At 47.5% G+C, this 22,036-nt stretch overlaps 1 protein-coding gene across 4 annotated transcripts; it reads left to right on the forward strand.

Moving 5' to 3' along the window:
- Positions 1-1,309: 1,309 nt before the first annotated feature.
- PANK2 (pantothenate kinase 2) lies at positions 1,310-21,519 on the forward strand. 4 transcript variants are annotated; one of them, XM_069745152.1, is made up of 7 exons: positions 1,310-1,554; positions 4,960-5,248; positions 8,539-8,792; positions 13,471-13,647; positions 16,351-16,474; positions 16,834-16,959; positions 17,890-21,519. In XM_069745152.1, the coding sequence occupies exons 2-7, from the start codon at positions 5,024-5,026 to the stop codon at positions 17,938-17,940; spliced, it is 957 nt and encodes a 318-aa protein (XP_069601253.1). In that variant the 5' UTR covers positions 1,310-1,554; positions 4,960-5,023; the 3' UTR covers positions 17,941-21,519. The 4 variants fall into 4 exon arrangements, with proteins under 4 accessions (XP_069601253.1, XP_069601250.1, XP_069601251.1 ...); XM_069745149.1 differs by having other exon boundaries at positions 1,322-1,554; positions 4,896-5,248; positions 16,237-16,474; positions 17,890-18,072; XM_069745150.1 differs by having other exon boundaries at positions 1,323-1,554; positions 4,896-5,248.
- The last annotated feature ends 517 nt before the right edge of the window (positions 21,520-22,036 follow it).

Here is a 22,036-nt window from a genome sequence, read left to right on the forward strand (position 1 = left end):
TCTCCTCCATACGTCTGTGACCAGATCTCCGGCCCATCTCCTCCATACGTCTGTGACCAGATCTCCGGCCCATCTCCTCCATACGTCTCTGACCAGATCTCCGGCCCATCTCCTCCATACACCTCTGACCAGATCTCCGGCCCATCTCCTCCATAAGTCTCTGACCAGATGTCCGGCCCATCTCCTCCATACACCTCTGACCAGATCTCCGGCCCATCTCCTCCATACGTCTGTGACCAGATCTCCGGCCCATCTCCTCTATACGTTTCTGACCAGATCTCCGGCCCATCTCCTCCATACACCTCTGACCAGCTCTCCGGCCCATCTCCTCCATACGTCTCTGACCAGATCTCCGGCCCATCTCCTCCATACGTCTATGACCAGATCTCCGGCCCATCTCCTCCATACACCTCTGACCAGATCTCCGGCCCATCTCCTCCATACACCTCTGACCAGATCTCCGGCCCATCTCCTCCATACGTCTCTGACCAGATCTCCGGCCCATCTCCTCCATACACCTCTGACCAGATCTCCGGCCCATCTCCTCCATACACCTCTGACCAGATCTCCGGCCCATCTCCTCCATACGTCTATGACCAGATCTCCGGCCCATCTCCTCCATACACCTCTGACCAGATCTCCGGCCCATCTCCTCCATACACCTCTGACCAGATCTCCGGCCCATCTCCTCCATACGTCTATGACCAGATCTCCGGCCCATCTCCTCCATACACCTCTGACCAGATCTCCGGCCCATCTCCTCCATACACCTCTGACCAGATCTCCGGCCCATCTCCTCCATACACCTCTGACCTAGCTTTGTCCCGTGCCTCCCCCGTGCCCGCGGCCACCACCGCCATAGCACAGCTCGCGCCCCGGCCTCCATGTCGCCTTTCTCTCGCCTCCTTCGCGCTTCCCGCCACCATTTTCCCACTACACTGGTGCCTCGCCATTGATTACATTTGTTTCTCCCCCGGATTCCATCTTATGGGATTTCTGAGGCGTTATTACGTGGTTTCCCACTTAGGGCCGTATTTCTCCTGCGGTCACGGACCGGCTGCAGACGTGACGGGGGAGGTTTCGCCTTCTCCCCGGTAACAATGAGGATGTACACTGAAGTCTCAGCTTCTTCTGCTTCCAAAAATAGCCCCTCCAGAGGCTCCTGACTGACATCCTCTGCCGTTACCATGGACACCGTCCACCTGTCACTCAGCAGCCAGACCCGCCCACCGCCAGAGTAATATCGGCCACGATTGGCTGCGCATCACGCCTGTAACTCGTCCTCTCAGCTCTGATTGGCTGACAAGTCGGGCAGGACCCAGTGAGCATGCGCAGACCGTCAGTGACGGGCTGCTGCTGGGAGCCGGCGGCGGGGGGCGGTGATGGCGCAGAACGCTCCCGATAACGATGAGGCGGGAGGACAGGACTCGGTTTTCCGCCGTAGAATCAGCGCCACCGAGGCTCCATCGGCTTCTACCGGAGCTTCCCGGGAACGGCTGAATTCGATGCCCCGGCCTCGACCGCGCCTCGACTCTCTGCGGAAAAACAGGCCGCGTAAGTGGCGGGTGGAGGGACACGGGCGGCAGTGACAGGATAGGAAAGAAGCGGCGGTCATGATTGTGCGCGTGTGGGAGGCCGGACAGTAAGGGGTTACCACAAAGGGGCGTGGCCATAACATCATGGGGCGTTGTATTATTAGCATGATCGGGGACAGGGGCGTGTTTGTTTACAGTACGTGTAGTAATGTGGGCGTGTTTACTGTGAAATGGGCGGGTCTTATAAAGCTTGGTCATACAGTAAGGTGTGTATAATGAGGGGCGGGGTCATAGACAGGGAGGAGTGTGTATAGTGAGGGGCGGGGTCATAGACAGGGAGGAGTGTGTATAATGAGGGGCGGGGTCATAGACAGGGAGGAGTGTGTATAATGAGGGGTGGGGTCATAGACAGGGAGGAGTGTGTATAATGAGGGGCGGGGTCATAGACAGGGAGGAGTGTGTATAATGAGGGGCGGGGTCATAGACAGGGAGGAGTGTGTATAATGAGGGGCGGGGTCATAGACAGGGAGGAGTGTGTATAATGAGGGGCGGGGTCATAGACAGGGAGGAGTGTGTATAATGAGGGGCGGGGTCATAGACAGGGAGGAGTGTGTATAATGAGGGGCGGGGTCATAGACAGGGAGGAGTGTGTATAATGAGGGGCGGGGTCATAGACAGGGAGGAGTGTGTATAATGAGGGGCGGGGTCATAGACAGGGAGGAGTGTGTATAATGAGGGGCGGGGTCATAGACAGGGAGGAGTGTGTATAATGAGGGGCGGGGTCATAGACAGGGAGGAGTGTGTATAATGAGGGGCGGGGTCATAGACAGGGAGGAGTGTGTATAATGAGGGGCGGGGTCATAGACAGGGAGGAGTGTGTATAATGAGGGGCGGGGTCATAGACAGGGAGGAGTGTGTATAATGAGGGGCGGGGTCATAGACAGGGAGGAGTGTGTATAATGAGGGGCGGGGTCATAGACAGGGAGGAGTGTGTATAATGAGGGGCGGGGTCATAGACAGGGAGGAGTGTGTATAATGAGGGGCGGGGTCATAGACAGAGAGGAATGTGTATAATGAGGGGCGGGGTCATAGGGAGGAGTGTGTATAATGAGGGGCGGGGTCATAGACAGGGAGGAGTGTGTATAATGAGGGGCGGGGTCATAGACAGAGAGGAGTGTGTTTAATGAGGGGCGGGGTCATAGACAGAGAGGAGTGTGTATAATGAGGGGCAGGGTCATAGACAGGGAGGAGTGTGTATAATGAGGGGCGGGGTCATAGACAGGGAGGAGTGTGTATAATGAGGGGCGGGGTCATAGACAGAGAGGAGTGTGTATAATGAGGGGCGGGGTCATAGGGAGGAGTGTGTATAATGAGGGGCGGGGTCATAGACAGGGAGGAGTGTGTATAATGAGGGGCGGGGTCATAGACAGAGAGGAGTGTGTATAATGAGGGGCGGGGTCATAGACAGGGAGGAGTGTATAATAAGGGGCGGGTCATAGGGAGGAGTGTGTATAATGAGGGGGCGGGTCATAGACAGAGAGGAGTGTGTATAATGAGGGGCGGGGTCATAGACAGAGAGGAGTGTGTATAATGAGGGGCGGGGTCATAGACAGAGAGGAGTGTGTATAATGAGGGGCGGGGTCATAGACAGGGAGGAGTGTGTATAATGAGGGGCGGGGTCATAGACAGGGAGGAGTGTATAATGAGGGGTGGGGTCATAGACAGGGAGGAGTGTATAATGAGGGGTGGGGTCATAGGCAGGGAGGAGTCTATAATGAGGGGCGGGGTCATAGACAGGGAGGAGTGTGTATAATGAGGGGCGGGGTCATAGACAGGGAGGAGTGTGTATAATGAGGGGTGGGGTCATAGGCAGGGAGGAGTGTATAATGAGGGGTGGGGTCATAGGCAGGGAGGAGTCTATAATGAGGGGCGGGGTCATAGACAGGGAGGAGTGTGTATAATGAGGGGCGGGGTCATAGACAGGGAGGAGTGTATAATGAGGGGTGGGTCATAGGCAGGGAGGAGTCTGTATAATGAGGGGCGGGGTCATATGCAGGGAGAAGTCTGTATAATGAGGGGTGGGGTCATAGACGTGGAGGAGTGTATAATAAGGGGCGGGTCATAGGGAGGAGTGTGTATAATGAGGGGGCGGGGTCATAGGGAGGAGTGTGTATAATGAGTGGCGGTGTCATATAGGGAGGTGTGTGAGAGGCAGGGTCATACACAGGGTGGTGTATAATGGGAGCGAGGCTATAGAGATGTGTGGATAATGAGGGGCGGGCTATAGATACAGGGAGGTGTGGATAATGAGGGGCGGGCTATAGATACAGGGAGGTGTGGATAATGAGGGGGTGGGGCTATAGATACAGGGAGGTGTGGATAATGAGGGGGTGGGGCTATAGATACAGGGAGGTGTGGATAATGAGGGGGTGGGGCTATAGATACAGGGAGGTGTGGATGAGGGGGCGGGGCTATAGATACAGGGAGTTGTGGATGAGGGGGCGGGGCTATAGATACAGGGAGTTGTGAATGAGGGGGCGGGGCTATAGATACAGGGAGGTGTGAATGAGGGGGCGGGGCTATACAGAGATGTGTGGATAATGAGGGGCGGGGCTATAGATACAGGGAGGTGTGGATGAGGGGGCGGGGCTATACAGAGATGTGTGGATAATGAGGGGCGGGGCTATAGATACAGGGAGGTGTGGATAATGAGGGGGTGGGGCTATAGATACAAGGAGGTGTGGATAATGAGGGGGTGGGGCTATAGATACAGGGAGTTGTGAATGAGGGGGCGCGGCTTATTGATAAAGGGAGGTGTGGATAATGAGGGGGTGGGGCTATAGATACAGGGAGGTGTGAATGAGGGGGCGGGGCTATAGATACAGGGAGGTGTGGATGAGGGGGCGGGGCTATAGATACAGGGAGGTGTGAATGAGGGGGCGGGGCTATAGATACAGGGAGGTGTGGATGAGGGGCGGGGCTATAGATACAGGGAGGTGTGGATGAGGGGGCGGGGCTATACAGAGATGTGTGGATAATGAGGGGCGGGGCTATAGATACAGGGAGGTGTGGATGAGGGGGCGGGGCTATACAGAGATGTGTGGATAATGAGGGGCGGGGCTATAGATACAGGGAGGTGTGGATAATGAGGGGGTGGGGCTATAGATACAAGGAGGTGTGGATAATGAGGGGGCGTGGCTATAGATACAGGGAGGTGTGGATAATGAGGGGGCGGGGTTAGAGATGCAGGGTTGCGTGTAATGAGGGGCGGAGTTAGATACACGCTATGTCTATAGTTGTGCTGTTTGCTGCTCCACCTCTGCGGCCCGGGCACTAATACGTGTGTGTCTTTTGTCCTAGCCTTCCCTTGGTTTGGCTTGGATATTGGTGGGACGCTGGTCAAACTTGTCTATTTTGAACCCAGAGATATCACAACTGAAGAGGAGCAGGAAGAAGTGGAAAGCCTGAAGAGCATCCGGAAGTATCTCATGTCCAACGTGGCTTATGGGCAAACTGGCTTACGTGACGTCCACCTGGAGCTGAAGGATCTGACCTTGTGTGGTCGGAAGGGAAACCTACACTTCATCCGATTTCCCACCCAGGACATGTCTGTCTTCATCCTCATGGCACGAGATAAGCAGTTTTCTAGCCTTCACACATCCCTATGTGCCACCGGTGGCGGAGCTTACAAGTTCGAAGAGGAGTTCTTAACTGTAAGTAATGTGAGGGTTAGGGTTCTATCGGTCCAATATAAGACTGTAAAGTCAAGTATACTGCCTAACCATACACACTACATGTGCCGAAAATAGCTGCAGTACGTGGACTCTACTGCCCCTATGTGCAAGAATATAACTACTATAATGCTGCCCCTATGTACAAGAATATAACTACTATAATGCTGCTCCTATGTACAAGAATATAGCTACTATAATGCTGCTCCTATGTACAAGAATATAACTACTATAATGCTGCTCCTATGTACAAGAATATAACTACTATAATACTGCCCCTATGTACAAGAATATAACTACTATAATAATGCCCCTATGTACAAGAATATAACTACTATAATACTGCTCCTATGTACAAGAATATAACTATTATAATACTGCCCCTATGTACAAGAATATAACTACTATAGTACTGCTCCTATGTACAAGAATATAACTACTATAATACTGCCCCTATGTACAAGAATATAACTACTATAATACTGCCCCTATGTGCAAGAATATAACTACTATAATGCTGCCCCTATGTACAAGAATATAACTACTATAATGCTGCTCCTATGTACAAGAATATAGCTACTATAATGCTGCTCCTATGTACAAGAATATAACTACTATAATGCTGCTCCTATGTACAAGAATATAACTACTATAATACTGCCCCTATGTACAAGAATATAACTACTATAATACTGCTCCTATGTACAAGAATATAACTACTATAATACTGCCCCTATGTACAAGAATATAACTACTATAATACTGGCTCCTATACACAAGAATATAACTACTATAATACTGCCCCTATGTACAAGAATATAACTACTATAATACTGCCCTTATGTACAAGAATATAACTACTATAATACTGCCCCTATGTACAAGAATATAACTACTATAATACTGCCCCTATGTACAAGAATATAACTACTATAATACTGCCCTTATGTACAAGAATATAACTACTATAATACTGCCCCTATGTACAAGAATATAACTACTATAATGCTGCTCCTATGTACAAGAATATAGCTACTATAATGCTGCTCCTATGTACAAGAATATAACTACTATAATGCTGCTCCTATGTACAAGAATATAGCTACTATAATACTGCTCCTATGTACAAGAATATAACTACTATAATACTGCCCCTATGTACAAGAATATAACTACTATAATACTGCTCCTATGTACAAGAATATAACTACTATAATACTGCCCCTATGTACAAGAATATAACTACCATAATACTGGCTCCTATACACAAGAATATAACTACTATAATACTGCCCCTATGTACAAGAATATAACTACTATAATACTGCCCTTATGTACAAGAATATAACTACTATAATACTGCCCCTATGTACAAGAATATAACTACTATAATACTGCTCCTATGTACAAGAATATAACTACTATAATACTGCTCCTATGTACAAGAATATAACTACTATAATACTGCCCCTATGTACAAGAATATAACTACTATAATACTGCCCCTATGTACAAGAATATAACTACTATAATACTGCTCCTATGTACAAGAATATAACTACTATAATACTGCTCCTATGTACAAGAATATAACTACTATAATACTGCTCCTATGTACAAGAATATAACTACTATAATACTGCCCCTATGTAAAAGAATATAACTACTATAATACTGCTCCTATGTACAAGAATATAACTACTATAATACTGCCCCTATGTACAAGAATATAACTACTATAATACTGCTCCTATGTACAAGAATATAACTACTATAATACTGCTCCTATGTACAAGAATATAACTACTATAATACTGCCCCTATGTACAAGAATATAACTACTATAATACTGCCCCTATGTACAAGAATATAACTACTATAATACTGCTCCTATGTACAAGAATATAACTACTATAATACTGCTCCTATGTACAAGAATATAACTACTATAATACTGCTCCTATGTACAAGAATATAACTACTATAATACTGCCCCTATGTACAAGAATATAACTACTATAATACTGCTCCTATGTACAAGAATATAACTACTATAATACTGCCCCTATGTAAAAGAATATAACTACTATAATACTGCCCCTATGTAAAAGAATATAACTACTATAATACTGCTCCTATGTACAAGAATATAACTACTATAATACTGCTCGTATGTACAAGAATATAACTACTATAATACAGCCCCTATGTAAAAGAATATAGCTACTATAATACTGCCCCTATGTACAAGAATATAACTACTATAATACTGCCCCTATGTAAAAGAATATAACTACTATAATACTGCCCCTATGTAAAAGAATATAACTACTATAATACTGCCCCTATGTAAAAGAATATAACTACTATAATACTGCCCCTATGTAAAAGAATATAACTACTATAATACTGCCCCTATGTAAAAGAATATAGCTACTATAATACTGCTCCTATGTACAAGAATATAACTACTATAATACTGCCCCTATGTACAAGAATATAACTACTATAATACTGCTCCTATGTACAAGAATATAACTACTATAATACTGCTCCTATGTACAAGAATATAACTACTATAATACTGCTCCTATGTACAAGAATATAACTACTATAATACTGCCCCTATGTAAAAGAATATAACTACTATAATACTGCTCCTATGTACAAGAATATAACTACCATAATACTGGCTCCTATACACAAGAATATAACTACTATAATACTGCCCCTATGTACAAGAATATAACTACTATAATACTGCCCCTATGTACAAGAATATAACTACTATAATACTGCCCCTATGTAAAAGAATATAACTACTATAATACTGCCCCTATGTAAAAGAATATAACTACTATAATACTGCCCCTATGTAAAAGAATATAACTACTATAATACTGCCCCTATGTAAAAGAATATAACTACTATAATACTGCCCCTATGTAAAAGAATATAGCTACTATAATACTGCTCCTATGTACAAGAATATAACTACTATAATACTGCCCCTATGTACAAGAATATAACTACTATAATACAGCCCCTATGTAAAGGAATATAGCTACTATAATACTGCCCCTATGTACAAGAATATAACTACTATAATACTGCTCCTATGTACAAGAATATAACTACTATAATACTGCTCCTATGTACAAGAATATAACTACTATAATACTGCTCCTATGTACAAGAATATAACTACTATAATACTGCTCCATACAGAGAAACCTTATATAATGTCCTCGTTGGCCGTGTCTTGTTTCCAGGTCGGGGGACTTCAGCTCTGGAAGTTGGATGAACTTGATTGCCTCATTAAAGGCGTCCTGTTTATCGAGTCTGTCGGATTTAATGGATTATCTCAGTGTTTTTACCTGGAAAACCCAAAGGACCCTGAGAAGTGTCAGAAAATCCCTTACACCCTGGAGAACCCTTACCCCCTGCTGCTGGTTAACATTGGGTCTGGCGTCAGTATACTGGCCGTGTACTCCCAGAACGACTACAAACGGGTGTCAGGCACAAGGTGCGTGTTTTGGGGAGCTTTTGTGGAAGCAAATTGTATCACCAAGTTCTATGGGGAGGAAAAAGAAGAAATATGGTGCCTTTTAGTAATAAAAAAAATAGATTTTTGCTACTTAAATTGAACATTTCTGTGGGCTGTATACATTAATATGTACAGTGTATAGACTGCTATAAAGTGCGTAACAGCTTGTGTATAGGAGTATGATATGATGGATGTAGCAGTGAATCACATGTATACAGCACATAAGGCCTTGTAATGGTGTAACCCAGTAAGTCTTTGGCCCCCATCACCAGGCACAGGGAGCCCCAGTAGCGGGTCTAGTTTGTCAGATGACACACAGTTTTACTTGCCGGAGGTTGCTCCAAACATCTTGGAGGCTGCTCCAAACATCTTGGAGGTTGCTCCAAACATCTTGGAGGTTGCTCCAAACATCTTGGAGGTTGCTCCAAACATCTTGGAGGTTGCTCCAAACATCTTGGAGGTTGCTCCAAACATCTTGGAGGTTGCTCCAAACATCTTGGAGGTTGCTCCAAACATCTTGGAGGTTGCTCCAAACATCTTGGAGGTTGCTCCAAACATCTTGGAGGTTGCTCCAAACATCTTGGATATCTGACCACAGATCTTCTGTGGATGTCGCTTGTGCAGATCCCGCTGTCTCTTCAAGTGATCCCAGATAGACTGGATGATGTTGAGGTCTGTGGAGCCGGATCATCTCTTCATGGACACCTTGCTCTTTTTTCATGTCATGGTCATACATTGTGGCAAGACTGAGCACAGCAACAAGGCACAAGGTAGTTATACTGCATCAGCAAGGTCTGTCCCAGACAAAAAGTTCTAAGTAGACTTGGGTTTTTATGGTTTCTCTGCTTTCTTTTGAAGCCGCACCAAGAGATGGGCAAAGTTGAGGAATGTCAACACAGTGGCCAAGGAAACTTAGTGCAGCACATGAGAACCACATCTTTATAATCGACAGATGTCCAGCAGTGCCGTCAACTCAGAACTTGCAACAACAAGTGAGACCAAGATACATATATCTTCTGTTGAACTTCGGCATGAAGTGATTGTGACCAAAAAGCCAGACCTTCTACATAGAAACAGGGCTACAGTAATCGCCTCAACAGTGCACAAAAACATAGGAACTGGGGGGGGGGGGGTCTGGACTGATGAGTCAAAATGTGAAATATTTGGCTGGGACAGAATGCAGTTTGTTTGCTGAAGGGCTGAAGATCAGTACAATAATGAGGGTCTTCAGGAACAGTGAAGCATGGTGGAGGGTCCTGCAAGTTTGGGGCTGCATTTCAGTCACAGGAGTTGGGTATTTGATAGTGAAATCCAGGTAGATACGTATCCATCATATAATACCATCAGGAGGCGTCTGATTGGTTCCAGATTCATACTGCATCAGAACAACCCCAAATATCCAGCCAATGTCAATAACGGAGTCCTGGAGGTGATGATCCGGCCCCCACAGAGCCCTGATCTCACATCATCCTGTCTGTCTGGGATCACATGAAGACACAGAAGGATCCGCACAAGCCTCATACACAGAAGATCTGGGGCCGGTCCTGCAGGAGTTTTGGAACAATCTCCTGCCGAGTTCCGTACCTAAAAGAACTGATACTTTTGATGCTGTTTTAAACACACAGGTCGGTTACACCCAATATTCATTTGGTTTATGTTCATCTTCATTCACTTTTTGTTTTTTTAATTGTTATTAAACAAATATTAAGATTTTTTTAAAGCATTATTAGGCTATGTTCACACATTGCATTTTACAGTACCAGCAAAAGCTATGAAATTTCAGATGTCTCATGCATGTTTTTGTCTTATTTTTTTATTCTAACCGAATGGCAAAACTGCTCCATTTTTGCTAACTGCAGTATGTCACTTCTTTCTGCATTTTTTTACTGTTTTTTTTTCACACATAGAAAGGAAGGGATAAGTGCAAAACCTATAGAAGTAGCATGTTTCATTGGGTCACTAAACTTTATCAGCATTCACAATAAAAACGCAACAAAACCTGCTTTTTGTAAGCAGCTTCATGACAACCAAGACATGTTTTGCCTGCAGAAAAAAAATCAACTTGTGAACATAGCTTTGCTGTCCAGCATTTTTTTTCCCGCTCATGCCTAAAACTTGCACAGTAGTATAGGTCATCTTCAGATCACATCTTTTGCTTCAAAGACTGGGTGGACAGCAGTGTGAGCAGCCTCTTCTTCCTCAGCACCCTGGTATCTAGTATTCCATCAGATAGACAGGATGTACAGCAGTGTGAGCAGCCTCTTCTTACCTCAACACCCCTGGTATCTCCAGTATTAGATCAGATAGACAGGGTGAACAGCAGTGTGAGCAGCCTCTTCTTACCTCAACACCCCTGGTATCTCCAGTATTAGATCAGATAGACAGGGTGGACAGCAGTGTGAGCAGCCTCTTCTTACCTCAACACCCCTGCTATCTCCAGTATTAGATTATATAGATAGGGTGGGCAGCAGTGTGAGCAGTCTCTTCTTGCCTCAGTAATCCTGGTATCTCCACTATTAGATTATATAGATAGGGTGGACAGCAGTATGAGCAGTCTCTTCTTGCCTCAGTAATCCTGGTATCTCCACTATTAGATTATATAGACAGGGTGGACAGCAGTGTGAGCAGTCTCTTCTTGCCTCAGTAATCCTGGTATCTCCACTATTAGATTATATAGACAGGGTGGACAGCAGTGTGAGCAGCCTCTTCTTACCTCAACACCCCTGCTATCTCCAGTATTAGATTATATAGATAGGGTGGGCAGCAGTGTGAGCAGTCTCTTCTTGCCTCAGTAATCCTGGTATCTCCACTATTAGATTATATAGATAGGGTGGACAGCAGTGTGAGCAGTCTCTTCTTACCTCAACACCCCTGCTATCTCCAGTATTAGATTATATAGATAGGGTGGGCAGCAGTGTGAGCAGTCTCTTCTTGCCTCAGTAATCCTGGTATCTCCACTATTAGATTATATAGATAGGGTGGACAGCAGTGTGAGCAGCCTCTTCTTACCTCAACACCCCTGCTATCTCCAGTATTAGATTATATAGATAGGGTGGGCAGCAGTGTGAGCAGTCTCTTCTTGCCTCAGTAATCCTGGTATCTCCACTATTAGATTATATAGACAGGGTGGACAGCAGTGTGAGCAGCCTCTTCTTACCTCAACACCCCTGCTATCTCCAGTATTAGATTATATAGATAGGGTGGGCAGCAGTGTGAGCAGTCTCTTCTTGCCTCAGTAATCCTGGTATCTCCACTATTAGATTATATAGATAGGGTGGACAGCAGTGTGAGCAGTCTCTTCTTGCCTCAGTAATCCTGGTATCTCCACTATTAGATTATATAGACAGGGTGGACAGCAGTGTGAGCAGTCTCTTCTTGCCTCAGTAATCCTGGTATCTCCACTATTAGATTATATAGACAGGGTGGACAGCAGTGTGAGCAGTCTCTTCTTGCCTCAGTCATCCTGGTATCTCCACTATTAGATTATATAGACAGGGTGGACAGCAGTGTGAGCAGTCTCTTCTTGCCTCAGTAATCCTGGTATCTCCACTATTAGATTATATATACAGGGTGGACAGCAGTGTGAGCAGCCTCTTGCCTCAGTAATCCTGGTATCTCCACTATTAGATTATATAGATAGGGTGGACAGCAGTGTGAGCAGTCTCTTCTTGCCTCAGTAATCCTGGTATCTCCACTATTAGATTATATAGACAGGGTGGACAGCAGTGTGAGCAGTCTCTTCTTGCCTCAGTAATCCTGGTATCTCCACTATTAGATTATATAGACAGGGTGGACAGCAGTGTGAGCAGTCTCTTCTTGCCTCAGCACCCCTGGTATTTCCACTATTAGATTATGTGGACAGCAGTGTGAGCAGCCTCTTCTTGCCTCAGTCATCCTGGTATCTCCACTATTAGATTATATAGACAGGGTGGACAGCAGTGTGAGCAGTCTCTTCTTGCCTCAGCACCCCTGGTATCTCCAGTATTAGATTATATAGACAGGGTGGACAGCAGTGTGAGCAGTCTCTTCTTGCCTCAGCACCCCTGGTATTTCCACTATTAGATTATATAGACAGGGTGGACAGCAGTGTGAGCAGCCTCTTCTTGCCTCAGTCATCCTGGTATCTCCACTATTAGATTATATAGACAGAGTGGACAGCAGTGTGAGCAGTCTCTTCTTGCCTCAGTAATCCTGGTATCTCCACTATTAGATTATATAGACAGGGTGGACAGCAGTGTGAGCAGTCTCTTCTTGCCTCAGTCATCCTGGTATCTCCACTATTAGATTATATATACAGGGTGGACAGCAGTGAGAGTGGCCTCTTATAACCTCAGGATGGGTTATAAACTATGTATGCCCCTCTGCTCCTAGTCCATTGCTGTCCGGTGCCCCGCTTGTCTTTATTGCTTGCTGTAGTGATGACAAAATGTACATAGACTTGACCGCTGCAGCCAATCACTGATTCGTCACAGCATAGCTGCTGATAGGCTGAGCTGTCACTTTGTTTGTTGTGAGAGACCAGGAGATAGAGACGGCAGAGAAGCTGGAGAAAATGTAAAAACTCTCTATTTCTAATAGTATTTAGTTGAACAAATATTAACCTCTGTTTTGCTATGTGCTGGAGGACACTAATTGTCGGGTATCATCTTCCTCCCAGTCTCGGGGGCGGAACGTTCTTTGGCTTGTGCTGCCTTCTGACCGGATGCTCCACCTTCGAAGAGGCTCTAGAAATGGCCGCTCTGGGCGATAGCACTAAAGTGGACAAGCTGGTGCGGGACATCTACGGAGGAGACTACGAGAGATTTGGGCTACCGGGCTACGCAGTGGCCTCCAGGTAAGGCCGACATCACACCAACCACTGCTAACGGGAAGGGGGCGGGGCTTGCAGCTGCCAGTCATTACAGCTGACATCACAGCCAGTCACTGCTAACGGGAAGGGGTGGGGCTTGCAGCAGCCTGTCACATTACAGCTAACATCACAGCCAGCCACTGCTAATGGTAAGGGGGCGGGGCTTGCAGCTGCCAGTCACATTACAGCTTTTATGTGTCTGGCATATTTGGAAATAAAAGCTGCTGTCTGATTGCCTCGTCTATATGTACGGTATATATACACAGTTTGGAAAATAAGTATTTGATATACTGCCAAATTTGTACGTTTTCCCACCTACAAAGAATGTAGAGGACTGTAACTTTTATCATAGGTTCACTTCACCTCTGAGAGACAGAATCTAAAAATAAAAAACAGAAAATCATTGTATGATTTTTACATAATTTGCATTTTATTGCATGAAATTAGTATTTGATACAGTAGAAAAACAAAACTTTAATATTTGGTACAGAAACCTTTTATTTGGAATTACAGAGGTCAGACGTTTCCTGTAGTTCTTGACCAAGTTTGCCCACGCTGCAGCAGGGATTTTGGCCCCCTCCTCCATACAGATGATCTCCAGATCTTTCAGGTTTCGGGGCTGTTCATGGGCAACATTAAGTTTCAGCTCCCTCCATAGATTTTCTATAGGGTTTAGGTCTGGAGACTGGCTAGGCCACTTCAGGACCTTGAAATGTTTCTTACAGAGCCACTCCTTAGTTGCCCTTTCTGTGTTTTTCGGGTTATTGTCATACTGTAAGAACCAGCCACAACCCGTCTTCAATACTCTTACTTAGGGAAGGAGGTTGTTGGCCAAAATCTTGCGATGTATGACCCCATCCATCCTCCCTTCAGTACAATTCAGTTGTCCTCTCCCCTTTGCAGAAGAGCAACCTTAAAGTGTGATTGTTCCCCGCCATGCTTCACTGTTGGGATGGTGTTCTTAGGGTTGTTCTCATTTTTCTTCTTCCTCCAAACAGGGCAAGTGGAAATTAGGCCAAAAAGTTCTATTTTGGTCTTATCTGACCACGTGATCTTCTCCCATGCCTCATATTACAGATCCCTACTCCGTGGAGTCACTATTTCGTCATGTGTCCGCTCTCAGCAAGTGACTTAGATTAACCCTTGCAGGCACAACCCATCTTCCCACTCTCAGTCCAGCATTCAACCTCTGTCCTATGCTGCAATGGGAGCATAAATCACACACCCGCTCATACACGCTGCCACCACTCACCGAATACACGGGCGATGAGTCCCGGAAAATTATTACTACTAATGTCTACCACTCATAAGGCTCACACACCTTAGGCTATGGATTCTTTTAGAACATTCAAGGTTCAACTTGTTAAAGTTTTATACTTTAATAACAAAAGGTTCAGTGCTTACAGTAAGAAAAGGTATAAAAGATGATAATAAAAAGACAATTTATGCAAAACAGTATCAAAATAGGAGAAAACATACAGAAATTATCTAACTGGTAGTTTGCTTTCTGCTCCCTGAGGGGGGGGGGGAAGGGGGTGAATGGAGTTGGTGGAACACATCAGCCTCTCAGGCTGCCCTCACATGTGAACAGGATTCCCTGAATACAGGTCTAATTGATAGCTTTGGTCTGCAGGTCAGATTTCTAGACCAGCCCCTCAGGTTAATATCATAACTGCTTGTTTTTTGATTTTACCACGGCCGCTTTTTCTCTTGAGATCCTTTGTGTAAACGTTCTCACAGAGATACTATCAGGCCGTAATTAACATCTCTCTTCCAAGAGCTAGGAGGTGTCAAATGTTCCCTTTCTTCTCGGCTTCTAGCAGGACCCCTTGGTGAGATTGGAGACAGAATTCTACTTGTCCCAGGAATGTACATATTAACACCTGGGTGCGACATCTCTGGATCATCCAGATTGTAATTCGTGAACTTCAAATGGGCCTGGACATGTTCTGGCATGATCCGGGTGTTCTTGCGTGCCCTGCAGGATTTTAATCCATGACTGTAGTGTGTTACTAATGGTAATGTGTGAGTCTGTGGTCCCAGCTGTCTTCAGGTCATTGACCAGGTCCTGACCTTTCTCAGAATCATCCTTTCCCCACGAGGCGAGAACTTGCATGGAACCCCAGACCGAGGAAGATTGACAGTCATCTTGTGTTTCTTCCTTTTTCTAATAGTTGTGCCAGCAGTTGCTGCCTTCTCACCAAGCTACTTGCCTATTGTGGTGCAGTCCATCCCAGCCTTGTTCAGGTCTACAATTTTGTCCCTGGTGTCCTTAGTCAGCTCTTTGGTCTTGGCCATGGAGGAGAGGTTGGAGTGTGGTTGTGTGTGGACAGGTGTCTTTTATACAGGTAACGAGAGAGTGCAGAGTAGGAGGCTTCTTACAGAAACACTAACGGGTCCGTGAGAGCCAGAATTCTTGCCGGTTCGTCGGTGATCACAAATACTTATTTCATGCAATAAAATGCAAATTAATTATGTAAAAATCATACAATGTAATTTTCTGGATTTATTGTTAGATTCTGTGTCTCACAGTGTACCTACGATAAAAATTACAGATCTCTCCATTCTTTGTAGGTGGGATAATTTGCAAAATCGGCAGCGTATCAAATCCTTCTTTCCCCCCTGTAGAGGAGGTGGTGATCTCTGGCGGATCCCGTGTCCCCTCTTAAACTTCTCTTCCATCTCCAGCTTTGGGAATATGATGAGCAAGGAGAGGAGGGATCTGGTGAGCAAAGAAGACCTTGCGCGGGCCACCCTCATCACCATCACCAATAACATTGGCTCCTTGGCGAGGATGTGCGCAGTGAACGAGGTAAACCCCGCGGACAGAGCGTGTCGGGCTACGTCTGATGACCCGACGCATTCCCAGCATAGCGCAGTGATCGGACCTGCATGGCCGTGTTTCCCGATGTACTGCCAGCTCTGAGCTCTCAGCTTCTTTACAGTGCTGCCTTGTAGCTTCTAAGTCAAGCAGCATTGTACAGGGCTATGAGAGAGCAGAAGTCTTCACGCCCCGTCCCGGAGACGCTCCCTCTGGTGGCCAGACGCCAGTATGACAGCTTCCTCTATTATAGCGGACTCTGCGCTTCTCGACCATAAGATCGCCGTGACCTTTATTTTCATGGTCCGTATCCATCTAGATGTCTGAAAAGTCTCTTCTGCCTCCACCAGAACATCAGCCGCGTGGTGTTTGTTGGCAACTTTCTCAGGATTAACACCATTTCCATCAAGCTCTTGGCCTACGCGCTGGACTACTGGTCAAAGGGGCAGCTCAAAGCCCTTTTCCTGGAGCACGAGGTAACTTTTTAGGACCCTTAACCTTTTTTTTTTTTTGTAAATGTTTAAATTAAAAAAAATCTTAACTTTGTGTGGACATTTTTCGGTGCACTGCGCGTGCTCAGAGAGTCAGCCCTGACGCTTGGAGGATCAGATGTAAGCTGTTGGGATCCCTTTAAGTGATTGATCACATGGATTAATTAATTTTATATTTTGAAGCCAAATAAGTTTTACTTTTCAATTGGGAAAAGGGTGGGATCCAAACTTGTATTTATTTTAAATTTTTTAGATGCAATATATGATTACATTATATAGGAGAATTTATCAATGTCCTCTCCATAGGCTTGGCATACAAAGGTGACCGCCATGGGTACCATCAGTAGGCCTCTGGCTGCCATGGTAACCCATTGTCTACACGATTACACCCATTGAAATGTAGCTGAAATTGACAGTGGCATCTGGTTAAACAGCAACCCTGGTCACTGTTGTTAGTCAGGTGCGACATCTACTGTGTATGTTGTGGGCAGCGGGCACAGCTCCTGAGCCCGCTCATACACTCTCACCCATATGGACGGGGTTCTAGCACTTTTCGATCTTTGTTTTTGTCATCATGTGACTGCTGCTCACTCTGCTTGTCTGTGCTCGGCAGCACATGACTGCTAAAGCCATTGATTGGCCGGCACTGGTCACATTCTTACCGCTGGAGGGACCCATCAGAGCTCCAGCGATTGATTTTATTTGCAGCTGTTTTTGACAACTTTCTAACCTATCTAGTGCTGTATTACCGCCATAACGGAGAGCTCCCCTGTAGTGAGGCTGGTATAGACTCTCTGGTTAAGGCGTCCATTCTAAAAGTCATGTGAGATGTGACAGGCCGTATCGTTAGTCGCCCATCCTTCCCAAAAGTTGAAGCATAACCCGCTTGTGACTGACCCTTGTCTCTCATTTCAGGGTTACTTCGGAGCAGTCGGGGCATTGCTGGAGTTGCTGAGCACAACCTGACAACATGGTCGACGTCCCAACATACGGCCAAAGCCTTATCTACCTAATGTTTTGCACTACAGGCCGCGCCGCCGACTCACTGACTGTTACTTCTGGGCTCCTTCTCCCCATCTCTACCTCTCAGTGCTGGCTCCTATAGGAATGATATAGGAGGATGGGTGGGAGTCCAGCCCATTGTTAAAGGTTTAAAGTAATGCCTGTAAGGTACCCTTAAGGTGGTGGTGTAAGCATGCAATGTACACTGTGGCGCTCTCCCCTCGTAACTTCTAGCAGGACAGCCTCAGGTCAGTCACCCTTGGAGCAGAGCGCCCATGTGCGCCGGTGATGGAGCGAGCGCACCGTCACTCCGTGTTGGCGCCATAATGAATGTATTACACTCACGGTTTATTATTTTTATACTTATCTGCATCCTTTGTTCACTGTGATACAAGAATGACGATATCCGCAGTGCCTCAGGATATCCGCGGTGAACAGTCAGTCCAGCGTCGCTATCTGTACCTCGTAATGTCTCCATGTCACGGTAAAGCCTCATTCACACATCAAAGCCAGGAGCGGCACTTACTGAGAAAACTAAGTGTAAGATTGACAGCGGTTCTGTGTTTTGGAAACACTCCCGATTTTGGCAGACAAATACTGATGTGTGAATGAGGCCTTCCATCCAGAAAAAACTTAGGACTTCTTCAAGGGCAACCCCTTTAAATCTATTTTCTCTAACCCATCTGGTTATAATCCCCTTAGTCGCCCAATTTTTCTAGGGTATTTGGTGGCGCTATACAGGGCGCACGATTGCTTTTTGGTTGGTTTATGGGAGCAGAAGCTCGCAGCTGGTTAGAGACGGTGCTAGGGGGCTCACGTACAGTTAGGGGATGTTTTGCGGGGGGAATGGCGAAGGGGGTGTTGTCCCTTCTTTTTCTGGGTCTGTAGGGATCGCATTAGATGAAGGGAATACTCTTATAAAATGTCACCAAAGTGCCAGTCAGGGGCAGATTGGCTCCTCCCGTTTTTGCAAGGTAGCAGTCAGCCCCTCCCATCTGTGTACAAGGTGAGCCACACACCAATAGACCCCTCCCCTTTTTTGTGATAGGCATGGACCAATGGGCCACTCCCCTTTTGACAAGGTGTCAGTTGGGCATATTGGTCACTTTTTTGACAGTCATGTAACAATAGGCCACTCCTCTTTTTACAATGTGAGTCATGGACCAATGGGTCCTTCCCCTTTTGACAAGGTAGCAGTCACAAAGTGATAGTCCTCTACTCTTTTTACAAGGTGTTGGTTGGGTACATCGGCCCCTTCCCTTTTTACAAGGTATCGGTTTGGCACATCGGCCCGTCCCCTTTTTACAATGTGTCAGTTTGGCACATTGGCCCCTCCCCTTTTACAAGGTATCGGTTTGGCAGATCGGTCCCTCTCCTTTTTACAAGGTGTCGGTTGGACAGGAGGGCACTTCCTGTCTCTATCTGTGGCATTAGGGCATTAGTGATTTATTGAATTACAGGGTGTGTCCTCCTGGCTGGCCCCCTGTCCTCCTGGCTGGCCCCCTGTCCTCCTGGCTGGCCCCCTGTCCTCCTGGCTGGTCCCCTGTCCTCCTGGCTGGTCCCCTGTCCTCCTGGCTGGTCCCCTGTCCTCCTGGCTGGTCCCCTGTCCTCCTGGCTGGTCCCCTGTCCTCCTGGCTGGTCCCCTGTCCTCCTGGCTGGTCCCCTGTCCTCCTGGCTGGTCCCCTGTCCTCCTGGCTGGCCCCCTGTCCTCCTGGCTGGCCCCCTGTCCTCCTGGCTGGCCCCCTGTCCTCCTGGCTGGCCCCCTGTCCTCCTGGCTGGTCCCCTGTCCTCCTGGCTGGTCCCCTGTCCTCCTGGCTGGTCCCCTGTCCTCCTGGCTGGTCCCCTGTCCTCCTGGCTGGTCCCCTGTCCTCCTGGCTGGTCCCCTGTCCTCCTGGCTGGTCCCCTGTCCTCCTGGCTGGTCCCCTGTCCTCCTGGCTGGTCCCCTGTCCTCCTGGCTGGTCCCCTGTCCTCCTGGCTGGTCCCCTGTCCTCCTGGCTGGCCCCCTGTCCTCCTGGCTGGCGCCCTGTCCTCCTGGCTGGCGCCCTGTCCTCCTGGCTGGCCCCCTGTCCTCCTGGCTGGCCCCCTGTCCTCCTGGCTGGCGCCCTGTCCTCCTGGCTGGCGCCCTGTCCTCCTGGCTGGCGCCCTGTCCTCCTGGCTGGCGCCCTGTCCTCCTGGCTGGCCCCCTGTCCTCCTGGCTGGTCCCCTGTCCTCCTGGCTGGCCCCCTGTCCTCCTGGCTGGCGCCCTGTCCTCCTGGCTGGCGCCCTGTCCTCCTGGCTGGCCCCCTGTCCTCCTGGCTGGCGCCCTGTCCTCCTGGCTGGCCCCCTGTCCTCCTGGCTGGCGCCCTGTCCTCCTGGCTGGCGCCCTGTCCTCCTGGCTGGCGCCCTGTCCTCCTGGCTGGCGCCCTGTCCTCCTGGCTGGCGCCCTGTCCTCCTGGCTGGCCCCCTGTCCTCCTGGCTGGTCCCCTGTCCTCCTGGCTGGTCCCCTGTCCTCCTGGCTGGCGCCCTGTCCTCCTGGCTGGCCCCCTGTCCTCCTGGCTGGCCCCCTGTCCTCCTGGCTGGCCCCCTGTCCTCCTGGCTGGCCCCCTGTCCTCCTGGCTGGTCCCCTGTCCTCCTGGCTGGTCCCCTGTCCTCCTGGCTGGTCCCCTGTCCTCCTGGCTGGTCCCCTGTCCTCCTGGCTGGTCCCCTGTCCTCCTGGCTGGTCCCCTGTCCTCCTGGCTGGTCCCCTGTCCTCCTGGCTGGTCCCCTGTCCTCCTGGCTGGTCCCCTGTCCTCCTGGCTGGTCCCCTGTCCTCCTGGCTGGTCCCCTGTCCTGCACTGAAAAGATGAGTGATTGGTGGCAGCCACATGTGACGCTGTATTGTCCGCGCCCCACAGAATGATGAACTTAGCGCCATGTTTTCTGGTTATGCTCCGTGAACTGAGAACATATACAGAGGAATCCCCGTAATCCGGCACCGGATAATCCAGTCTGGTAATAACGTATCAAGACCTAAAGAGGATGTGAAAATCCCACACTGATCGGATCCTGGCGACGCTGAACCCCGGGTATCTCACTGTATAGGATGACAGCAAAACTACAACTGTGACCACATCTATGCACTCCTCGCCTTCAGTGCTCTACTCTGGTAATTCTGATGTCACAAGGGGCGCTACCTGTCATGTCTGACCGCTGAGGAGGGAACTAAAAGGGAGGAGTCTTTTCAGCCAATCACTGACCAGTGGCGTGAAGCTCCTCCTCCCCAGAGTGCACTTCATAGGTAAGTGCTACAAGAGCATGAATAATTTCAGAGAGGGACATGTACAAGTAGACCCCCTAAGTGTTTTGTCATTACCCCATGCTTTCTTTTTAAAGACCTCCCCTGTGGTCTGGTCAGTCAGCTTTTTGCATGCGGAATCTTGCAATGTATGTACTGCCTTGTGCCCCGCCTCCTGCCCTGTGCCCCGCCTCCCAGCTGTCTTGCGTGTCTAAAATCAATCTTTGAACTACTGGATCTTCACATTTTGTACATTTTCTAATAAAATGTCAGTATGTTTCTAAACTTTACCTGTGGCTTCCATGTATTTTCATTTATCACGTGTGCAGGCGGACTATGTTTTGGTGCTTTGCTTCCCGATATTCTCCATACTTTAAACTGCATCATGAAGATAAACACGCCACGATTATCACCCCAGAGGTAGAGTAAGACCCGTGCACCCCAAGGATGACCTCTTGTGGCTCCATGTATCACAGAGACCTAATTACCTGTACACGTAAGGACTAATTTACGTTTTTGGGATTATCTGCTGCTGTTCCCTTCCTGTACACTAGATGGCGCAGTGGGATTACTCCATCCTATACATGTGGCATACAAGCGACCATTACTGAACATCTCAATGAGGTCAAACAGCACAAGTGTCCATCAAGTTCAAGTGGTTTGAAAAGCTAAAAGGAAGAGGCACAACCCCAACACATAATCCAGTCCGCCCAAAAAGAGCTCATCGCTCCCTACTCATCCCCTTTGTCCATCCATTAGGCCAAACATTCAAAACAAAACTTTACACATGTATATAAGTGTTATGTG

Source organism: Ranitomeya imitator, chromosome 1 (assembly GCF_032444005.1).
Source record: "Ranitomeya imitator isolate aRanImi1 chromosome 1, aRanImi1.pri, whole genome shotgun sequence".
NCBI classification, from domain to species: Eukaryota; Metazoa; Chordata; class Amphibia; order Anura; family Dendrobatidae; genus Ranitomeya; species Ranitomeya imitator.